The sequence below is a fragment of the Bombus vancouverensis genome, chromosome 1 (genome assembly GCF_051014615.1).
Source record: "Bombus vancouverensis nearcticus chromosome 1, iyBomVanc1_principal, whole genome shotgun sequence".
NCBI lineage: Eukaryota > Metazoa > Arthropoda > Insecta > Hymenoptera > Apidae > Bombus > Bombus vancouverensis.
The window spans coordinates 3,558,422-3,570,276 of NC_134911.1; the positions used below are offsets into that span (position 1 = coordinate 3,558,422).

At 32.1% G+C, this 11,855-nt stretch overlaps 1 protein-coding gene across 1 annotated transcript in view; it reads right to left on the reverse strand.

Moving 5' to 3' along the window:
* Nucleotides 1-9,002, reverse strand: part of LOC117160532 (uncharacterized) — a 72,734-nt gene extending 63,732 nt beyond the window's left edge. The window contains exon 1 of the mRNA XM_033341345.2: nt 8,687-9,002. Coding sequence (XP_033197236.2) covers nt 8,687-8,709 — 23 coding nt within the window. The 5' untranslated portion in view covers nt 8,710-9,002. The remainder of the gene's footprint in view (nt 1-8,686) is intronic.
* Nucleotides 9,003-11,855: the final 2,853 nt, after the last annotated feature.

Genomic DNA, 11,855 nt, shown 5'->3' on the forward strand with positions numbered 1-11,855 from the left:
AAACTAGAAGATAAAAATAGAAATTAATATATCGTTACTTAATTTTCTTTACTTATGTTTGTATTATTAATCCTATCTCAATAAATTTTTGTGTATCCTTACTTTTAGTTCACGACATGTAATTTTAATTTACATTCTACATTTTACGCATTAATTGTCATTAGTGGCCGTTAAAATTAAGTAATTTAATCCAAAATTAATTTTAGAGTATTATGCTTTGTAATAATAATAGTAACTATTGTGGTGATCTATGATAATACACAGTTTAAAAATACTTTTGGAGGCACTTTAACCATAACTCCATTTTTATAAAAATACCTATATTACAGCGATACAATATATACAATTAATTTCCTTTCACTATTTTTTAGGAAACTTAAATTTAATCGCTGTTCTTAACATTTTTCGGTAGAAGGCACGTGATAAGTAAAATGAGATTCGGAACTTTTGCACGAGAATGGCAAAGATTTCACTGTACGTGCACGCATGATTTCTATAAATCTTTACTTTTACGCTTACTTTCTATCAATGGAAAACTCTTGTAGATATGTTATTTATATAATATATCGTTCGTGTTAAACGAGCTAGAAACACGTATCAAAATGGAGGGGAAGATAGTATATTTTTACATTGTGCGTGTGAAAGCGTGCTTCTCTTATGTCCACGATGCCTGTAGAAATACCTACTTAAGACTATTAACAGTATGTATGCCTCTGAGACGTTCCAAATAACTGAACTAATCAAACAAAAAGCTTAAAATACTATTACTAATGGAAATATTTCACTTTCATGAATTAATATTTGACTAAGAAACACTGGTGTTATTTTAATTCTGTTTGTGTGTTTTAAAAAGTACTTAATTCAAGTACTTAATTTAATAATTAATATTTGTTTCGTTTTTAATATTAATTAGTAATATTTAGTCTGTGTAACACTAGTTTATAAGTAATTACTATTTAGTAATTAGTTAGTACTAATTTTATTGGTTCGTTTTCGTTTTCCTCTTTTTACTTGTTAGATAAGGAAAACTATTTCGAGTAATAGTTTTTCAGTAAACTCACTAGTTCCTGCCATTCTATTTATATTACCTCCAAGCACTGGTTTGTGGCTTTAGTTTTTCCTGCTTGCCACATTCTAAACGATTTCGTACATGCATGTCTTCAGTCTATATTTTCCAAAATGAGCCAACAATTTGGAGTAAAAGATTTCGATTCCTACGCCTCAGATTTTTCCACAGTAGCGTATATGGATTATTAAAAAAAGAAAACGCGATGTTTAATCTACACTGAAATGAAATACCAGAAATAACAATTACCATAGTGATGATAATAAAGGTAACGATGTATGAAATAATGAGCTTCTATATTTTACATAATGCATACTAAACGTTGCGAAACACAATCGCTCAAGCTTGGAACATAATTAGAGACATTCAGTGGAGTTCGTTGTAGCGCTTAAATCATATACCTTATAAAAATTTCGATACACTTTCAAAATTAATATTTAACGCTTCTTCGATAAAATTACAAATGATTCAAGCTAGAACGTACAAATTGTTACCGAATTATAGAAATGAAAAATTACATAAGAAATAATTATTCTGTCGTGAAAGTTTTCGTAGTTTTGGCAAGCTGGTTTTGCTGAAAGCTATATAGGAATATTCAAATTTTTATATAAAATCTTATGTATCCAGATTTCATTAAATATTGATTTAAATTTTTACGATTCGTAAACTTTTACTGATAACTTTTACTGTTATAATACATTTACTTCGCGGAACTATAATGTTTTACAAATTTCATGGCATTTTTCTATAATTATTACGTATGGCTCATTTAATATCACACTTGTCGGTATCCAACAAAACTGCGTGAAGGTTGCTAATTACATGTAATTGTCTACGATCAATGGCTCGTATCTAAAATATAACAACGTAATTATATTTACAAAACACATTTATTTAAATATGTAAATTATTACAAAATATTAGTATATTTCAATTATAGAACGTTTATTTTTTATGTTCATAAATATTCGCATTTTTTACCATAGTGTATCATACAGATTATGTCCTTCAAAGTGAGAGATCAATATCTTCTCAATAAGGAAGCAATGAATAGGATACCGTAATTGAAAGGATTAAAGGTTGTCGGCTACGGTAAGATGACAAAAAACTATGCAACACATTAATTCGATCCATTTAATGAAAAATTGTATGCTTTAATGTACACTGTACACTATCATTTCGCTATAAATCACGAGTCTAATACTATCGACTATGTAATTGCGTAATTCGATCGTGAAAAGGAAAATGATTCTCGATATAAATAAGTAGAATAGCTAACCGAAAAAGTGTTTATTAATTTTTGAGTTACAGGAAAATTTCTGTAATGCTTATAAAATGGAATCTATATTACTAATCACGAAATGAATTCCCCATAGAAAAATATAAACTAGTATCTCTAGTATAAGGACATTTCAATTCTAACAAAAATGAAACAAAGCTCTAAAAATAAGTTGTTTCGTATATTGATGCTAAACTTCGTTATTATAATATTATAAAATAATATAAAATAATAAAAAAGCATCTGTTAGAATTATAAAAAGTCTAAAGTAAATTGTGTATGACAAATATAAATTCAAATTCTTGAAGTTTCATAAAAAAGAAGCTGTGAAATACATGCTTTACGCTGTTTAAACAATTTATAATTATTTGAACAATTTCGTTCCCTAAATTAATAAAATATTTATTGCTAAATCAAACTCATTAAACATATTCGGTAATTTAGTGAATTTTAACTGCTTTCGTTAATAGGCATACTTTTCTTACTCACCGTGTTCTCCGCGGCTGATTCTGGAATTTTTCTTCGTATATTCGTATAATTTATCTCTCGGAAACTCTCGTGATTCAAGTCGCAGTAATTCTCAGTAACAAGAGAATCCTCTTTATTCAATTAAATCGTTACTACTTTTACGATCCATAGAATGTATTTTTACGTAAATGCATGTAGCTATAAACACATCGAAATTCACTTTATCGGATAGTTCTCTATCGCAAATAGTTTCACACCAATTAATCTAAATATTCGATAAGAATACTGTTAAATACAATTATTTACTTGAATAATGTTACAAAATTCAGCGAAGTAAACGTTTCTTCAGTACGTACACGTGTAAATATCACAAAAGTGCACTTGTTTCTAAATGATCAACTAGATCTTAAAGTCTAGTAGCAATTTTTTTAAATATATACGCGATGTTCCGTAACTGGTGGTACAAGGGATACAGGATGATCCCTACGAGGAAAAATAAGTTAGAAATATGGAATAAAATTTTTTCATAAAATGCTTTCTTTTAGAGAAAAATAAATTTGAGATCGTATCGTATGCCTGACCAGTTCTTAACATTTAAGCGTTCAAACTTTATTTTCTAGAAAATTGACAGCTTAAATGGACAAAATTTATTCTCACATTTTTGATTTATTTTCGTATATGTAATAATCTCCAGCTGACTGTTTAGTCATGCTTAGTCTGCATTTAGACAAGGTTAAGTATACTTAATAACTTTTCAAACTTGATTTTCTCAAAAACGAAGCGTCATATGAAAAAATTCCACATTTTTCATTTATTTTTTTCACATAGAATCACGCTGTACCCAATTATATCATCACAGACAAGCGTGTACAATTTAAAATCTTTTCATTTACATATTAAAAGTATTAATAATTATAATTATTATAAAATAATAATTATGCCTTGATTATCATCCTAAAATTAAAAAATTTTTTTATTGTTTCTATTGTTTCTATTTTTATTGTTTTTTAATGTAATTTAATTTAAACTTTATTTTACATTAAGTACTTTTCAAAATTTAATCGCACATATGAGAAAAATATTCTACATGAAATTCTTTAAACGTATAAATAATCCGTAAAGTAATTTTTATGGTGACCTAACTTAAACAATTTTTTCGAGCATATTTCAAACGTTACATGTATGTAACAAAAATATCATCTTTATTTTTTAGCAATTCGTTATTTAGAGTCGCAAATTTGGCAAGGAAAGCTATTGTACATGAATTATTATATCGTTTTGTATAAAATAAAAGCCTAGGTACTATAAGATCAAATATAAAATTCACCTGTTGCGAGAATTCGTTCGAGTCTGACCTATAGCGACTCATACTACTTGCACTGGAAGCTCTACATACTTCAACGCGCAGAACTTTACGACAATCGATCGCTCCTACCATTTATGGAAGATTTTATCAACGCACTATAAAATTTGCAACTTACGTTATATCTTAAACAATAGCTTCATAATAACGGTTAACTACTAAGAATATAAAGAAGGATTACGTAGCGTGTATAGGCGATTAAACGGTTCAATTACAACGATCGATCAGTGATAATCACGAGGAAAATCGATTCATGATTCCTTCGACATTTAACGTCAGATAGTTTACTGGAAATTTAACAAGACAACAGCTCATTTGAAATGACGCGTTTTCGTTTCTATCGTCTTTTGTTGAATCAAGTGAAAAGTGTTCATGTCGTTAAAACTTACTCTTCCTTTAGCAAATACATCGTAATTACGTTTGTGTGATGCAAATCTATTGTTGGGAAAATTTTGTAACTAACACTTGTCAATCCTTAAGGATTACGTACAATGAATTACTTATAATTTTAATAATTATGAACGTAATTCCTATTTTATTATTTGGCTTATGTCCTTTGATTTTCAATTAAAAAATTAAGTAAATGTGGCAGTAATAAACAGATTTGAGATAGTAAAGTAAGTTAAAAATTAATATTTGGTATAATTAGTATTCTATTTTCTACTATGAATATATTTACATTGTTAAGATATTCTACACAATGTTAAGTACATCTGTCTGTCGTTTTCACACTTTTTTAGATCGTTTATCGAAATATTAATTTTTAACTACTCTAACGTTATTTATTTTATTTCAGCGACACTATTCATACCCGATAAGAAATCACGAATATAGTATCGTAAAACGCGAACTTAGTTCATAGAAATCAATGTTCTTTAGTTCAAGAAAAATACACTTTAGTGTACGATCGTTTACTCAATAAACGTTATGCATAAGTTAAGTAAGAACATATGATTCACGCTGCCATATAGATGCATCGTCTGAACGGTTTCTCCACACTAATTACAACGTTACGATATTTTCTCCTTATTTACGTTTCTACTCTTCATTCTATTTTAATAACTCACGTTTGAAAATGTGAAATATTTCCTGATATACTTTAATAAAATAAAAATCCGAACAAATACGCTAGAGTAGGATTCGGAAAAATAGTTTGTGCATAAGTGGAGTTCACATATAATGGAAATTCACTGATTCACCGCTCCGCCTATGATTTTTCTTTCATATAGTAGGAATTCACGATCAGATAAATGGAACCAGGAATTCATTTAATCGCATTAAATAAAATTTTGCTTTTAGAAACAGAACTTAGATATCATCTTTTCAACACTGATTATATGTATATTTAAGACCACTATTCGTATTATATACTAATTTTTCACTAAAAGATGTATTTTCAATTTTTTCACTTAAAGGATTACAACGAATATCTTGCTACTTTTATGTACATTTTCAAATTGATTCAAGATTGATTTCAAATCTTATCGATATAATTGGGATAGTCGTGTCTCGGTACAGTGTTAGTGGAATTTTACAAGGTTTCGTATTACGAACATTATATATCCGTAAAAATTTGTTGTGATAATATATGTTCGAATACTTTGATGAACGTATATAGTTACGATTATCATAAAAGAAATAAATCTATTACGAATCTACTTGCTTTTAATTTTGGAATTGAAATACGTCTTAAAAATAATCAGGTATCCGGAAACTTTTAAACTTAGCGTAAGCCACAGTTTCTCTTGATAGAGCCAGTTTGACAACCGAAACTGTTCCGTTATGCGGGTCGTATCATTCCGGTAATCACCAATATAACACAACAATTGCTACACATCGTCGTATCATTACAATAAAATGATTCCCCTTTACCCAGCAAACGACTCATCTTTATCAGCAACGTTCTATCTGTGCTACTAAACAGCAGGAGGGTCAAGAAGCGTGATTCGTGACTCGAAAATTTGAAAAACGTATCCGTCGACTTTCACTGTTGAACGTCCACTTCCTGTCCCGTCGACGAATTTACGATCGATTCTGATTCCCTGCACGCGCTCGCAACGAGCACACACAATCGACAGAAATGACTCGCGATGCTTGGTATCCGCAACGGTACAACATACGGGATTACCATGAGAAATCTGACATTTCTATATCGCGTACACACTGAACGCCCACGCGTTACTTAACTCGTTACGTTGATACACGTCAGATCTTAGGCAACCGAGCACAATTAAAGATACACGCAACGAGCCTCCGTCGAGGATTCACCGTGCATCAGCCTTCGAAGCCGAGACCCTATTCCAGTCAGACTTCGGTCAGTTCGACTGTGTCTCTCCTTATTAGACTCGAACACGTACACACACTGGTGTTGTGCAAAAGTCAGCCTGTATGTGTTTGCCGGTCTTCTGATCACGACGAAATATTTTTGGTGGACTGTTTTTTAGGCCATGGATTATGTAAATGAATTTTTAGATAGTTTTTGCCTCGCGTTAGTCGTTTCGTGTTTAAATCTCCGTTTAAGTCTGTGATACTGGGATTACCGGAATCAAAATTAGCAATTCGGCATTTTTCAGGCAACTTTTGCAGATTCATAGTGACTTATTTTTTGGCATTCTTTCGAACGATTCTTTATAAAATATGTGGATATTTGTTTTTCCTTCTACATTATATTCTTCCATGTTCCTTTCATCTTAACTTTTTCGACATAAGTTTTATATTTCTTGGTTAAAAATCCATAGCACTTGTATGAAATTGCATAGAATATTCAAAATACTTATAGAATTGTATTAGAAACTACTTCTGAGCAAAGATCTTTATCTTTCGTATTTACGGTAAGAAATTACAGATATAAAATCCGGCTACAGAATGCTACAGAGGTAGAGCCAGAAGGGATAAATAACGCAATAATGCACAATACGTATAAAATTGTCTAAAATGAGTCAGGAACGGAAAGAAAGTTAAAAATGTGAAAAATGGGAATCAGCTGTTTGAAGTATTGAGGAGAAAATGATAGAAAATGCTGAACAAGTTTATTAAAAAGTTATTCGGCAACTTTCTCAGAAGAACAGCCGCTTCTGAGAAGGCAAAAGGAGGTCATATAAAATATCGATTTATTTATAAATATATTTTGAGCTAATTCGTGGACAAAATGCTTTGTTTAAAGTAACAAGTCAATCTCAGAAATATCATTGAGTGTTGCTAAATTCAGTCATAAAATAAGAAAACACTTTCTCTTGGTAAATGTGATATTACATTTGCATGATATTTCATAAATAATTTGATTGCAAATTATATCTGTTAGAGAATGCTTCAGTTTTTCAATTGGGAATAATAAAAATAGGAATCTCAAAAATATTCTTGGACATTAATCGTTTTGTTTTGCTATTTTTGAACTGTAAATATTTATGTAAAAAGCTGTAAATATAAATTTATAAATAAAAATACTAGAATAAATGAATGCGCATTCTCTAAAGTAATATTTCGTGATTTTCTTTCTTTTTTATTATTATTATTAAATATTTCTATTATCTTCATTATATATTTCTATTTCTGTTGTTCCAAATTTTGTAATAATCTAAAGTTGTTAGATACATCCCTGCTAAAATATTTAACCCTTAATTACTTCTTTTGAAAGCGAATATATGTCATTTCAATATTGGTCAGAAAAAGATACAAAGTAAGTGCCAAAATGCCAAATTTTTTATTTGAGTCACTTTCGTAATTCTCCACGTATTCTACGTGGAACAAACGTCGTGGATCAACCCTTCGTCTCGCAATTTCTTTAAGCAACATATTTCCTTAGTGGCTGTCAGAATACATATAAGAAAGACTCACTGAAGTCCCTGACAGAGGATAGGTACGGTAGTATTATCATACTATTAAGATAGCGGGTTTTTGAAAGTAAAAGCCTATTGCACAAGCGTAACGTGTAATGTATGATAGCTTACTGAATGCAATGTTTAAAATTATCTATACAAAGTTCAATATATAATTTCGATCGAAATAAAATAATAATTTAGACTAAAAATTGTTGGCAGTCATTATATACTTTGATATCTTATTGCATAAAGAGCATTAAAATGTTATATGCAATCTATATTCGACAATTGTCAGTCCTTTAAATTTACCTACTAAAATTCATGTTTCTAACAATTTATTTTCGTCGTATTCGGACCATTGTCTGCATCATTATGAGCGGCTTGCGAGGTATTCCAAGGGGTTAAGTCTTCGGATCGCTATATTGATCATACTACTGAATTCTTTCAAAAGAAGGCAATTAATTTCGTCGAAATCAATTGTTTCCCAAGACAATAAGTCAAAAATTCAAAAACTCTCACAGCGATATTTGCAAAATACGCGTTTCAACGATAACAAAAAGAAAATGCCTTGCCAGTTACTAATTCCTTCCAAACCCATTGACTCTAGCTCCTAGTTGACCTTATAACCATACTCCATAGCATCCAACAAGACCAGAGTAGTTACTCCGAAGGAGCAAGTGAAGAATCCTTACCTGAACGAATTGAATCTGCCCATGTTCAATTGAGCACGGTGCACGGTACCCTGATAAGACTTCTTTGTCTCGATACTGTCGAAGTGATCACAATTTTCCCAGAGAGGTCACGCGTGTCCACAGGCCTGATTTAGCTTTTTACCCAAAGACCGGCAAAGAAACGAACGTACCGATGTAACGACTAAGCGAAAAACACTTTCTTCTTCTCAGGCTTTAGCACCAGTCGTGCTTCGTGCACGACATCGAACCACGCGACGGTCCGGCGGATACTGAGCTCTCAGGGCCTGCGATAGCCTCTTCACACGGACGAGTGAAAGCGAGAGGTGCCGCGAGAGGCACCAGCGAAGACCGACGAGTCACGAGTTCGAACAGGAAAGAGGAAGACGGAGGATCGTGTAGTTGAGCGAGAAAGCGAGTTACTTCAGTCACGTGAAAAGAAGGAAAACCTTACGAGCTAGCAGGTGGAGGATAAGAGAAGCAGTCAAGAGGATAGACGTTCTCTGTGGAAGCGCGAGGACGATGGTCCTCCTGGTTACGTACATACATCCAACGAGGAGGACTGATTGAAGCGAGCAAGAAAGCACGACGCTGCAATTACGCTCCGAGAGGGAAGAAGAACGTACTTACAGGGACTTGAGGTGGAGGACGAAGGAAAATACACGCGAAGAAAGGACGAAGAAACGATGACGCTGGGAGATGGAGGAGAAGAAGGATCGAACGATCGGTCGGTGGTTGTTAGAACGCTGCCTGTTGTTGCCTCTTCTCTTACATGCAACTCGATAGACCGATTTAAGCGAGAGAGAAAGCACCACGTTACCGGTCATGTGAGAAACGGGAGGCATTTATGGATGAACCGTAGGCTGACGTGGGACGGAACGAGTGGAACCCGACAAGGACGAGTAGAAGAGTCCGGGGGAACCTCTCGTCACGTGCTAAGAAGAAAACGGAGCCGAACAGAACGAGTTGCAACGACAGGGAGTGGAACGACGGCGAAAGCACCACGCGGAAGGAACCTACTGATACGCGCCGGGTTCACCCGCTTTTCAGACAGATTCAATCTCGGCGATGACTCTCACGCGCAAGCTGACCGATCCGTTCCTCGGTTTCTCTCGTCGCGATGCTCCTAACAAATGTGATATATGCTTCTTTCCTTCTTATATATGAAATATATAAAATGAAATATATATATATAAAATGTATGAAATATGGCTTAAGTTTAGTTGCTCCCTAGGCCATCCATGGGAGGTTCCTATTTTTGAAAACTGCGAATCGAATGCGAGTATACTTAAAAATCGGAGATAATCAAAGAGCTGTAATAATCTATAGCATTCACATTTTGGTGAATTTCGTTTTATTCCTTTTGCGCTATTCGATACTTTAAAATATATCTTAATAATACCGGTACTGGTATACAGTTTGAGACGCTGATTATTTACAAATTGCTTATTCAGCTTCACGATATTTGTTCCATACGTAAAATTGATTTGAATCTGTTTTCTCAGAAATATTTTGCAAAATATTTCACGTTTCTTTGTTATAGTAGAAATATGTGATGATAAATTAAATAACGGAGAGTTGAATTATCGAGCGCTAATTATCGATTTATTTGACTACTTTACGATAAAAACTACGTGGTTAGATTCTTATTGACATTGCAAATTCTTGTCATTCTTTAGATATGTTTCTTAACTAATCAAATGTTAATTCATTCGAGGCTTCTTGTAGACAATTGCATAATTATACATTGTGCAGATATTTTATCTTCACTCTATTACCTAAATTATCCTGTAAATATTTTGTCGCTGATAAATCGCACCGATATCTTTCCTACTTTCTTTCACAATATTGTATTCGAATTACATATCATGCAAGATAAATTATAAAGGAGAATGGCGGAAACTGATTAAAATTTAAGTAGCTTCAGAATTTAAAATGTTAGTAAAGCATCATTTCATGCATTGCAATCAATTGTACAATTATTACTGTAAATAAATTATTTCTCGGAAATTCGGTAACAAAAACGGAAAAGAATAGCGTAGAAGTTGCAAAGAACAAACAGTAGGAAACTGTCGACTGCAAATGATCGTAGTTTCATAACATGCAGGAATTTAAATGTTGCTCTATGGATAAAAGTTCATTATACTTAAAAAACTGCCACAAATATTATTTACTAAAATCGTAGAAAACAATAAATTTAAAATAATAGGTAATGATATATCTAGTCGAGAAAATTTACCATTTCACCTACTTTTTTCTGTATGTAGGTAACCCCAAACATTTATTTTATTGCAAATGTTTTCATCTGTTTCTAGTATACGTATAGATGTTTTAATCCTATAAACGCAACCATCGCAATGAGATTTGCGCGTGACTGTATGTACGAACGGTTTTGGTACGATAGTTACGTGACGGGAAGTGGATATAGAAAAATTGCTGGAACGAGGGATCGACTCGATTTTTCGCGGAATCAATTTGTAGAGAGGGTAATTGAAAAGCGCTTCGGCGTTGCTGTATTCTCTGCGTATTGGACAGAACCAGTTACAATACTGGGAACCTAGGACAACTCATAGTTGAAGCATTTAACAGTTTCATCGTTTCAAGCTTTTTGTGCATAGAACTACACGATTGTAGATTTTACGGCTCTTTTTTGAAGTGCGGAGTAGTTTCATTAATTTTGTACGGTATTTGTTAAGATTTCCATAAAACATTGTATATCATGAGTTAAAAGCTACCTGTTTTCAAACGTATAAGAGATAAAAAAGTTAAAATTTTGAAAAGAAACTAAGAATAACGTGTAAGAAATAAAGATATATAAATATACTAAAGTCTTTTTGATAAATGATAAGTAAGATATATATAAAATAAATAAAATAAATAAAAAGGTATCTTATTCCGTCGCCATATTTAAAGAAAATTAGAACTGGGAAAATAATTAAGAATATAACGATTATAAAGGAATTAATTTTGGCAGGAAAAGTTAAAACAAAAGTTAAAACATAAAAACCACCAAATTAATCTGAAACTGATAAAACTATTTTATTCTTTATCAAAATTAGTAAACTTAACTATTACCAAACTTCGATTACCATTACTACCAATGTGACGTCAGTATACCGATTATAATTGATGGAACCAAAGATAGAAACGATAAAGAAAAATGATTAACGAA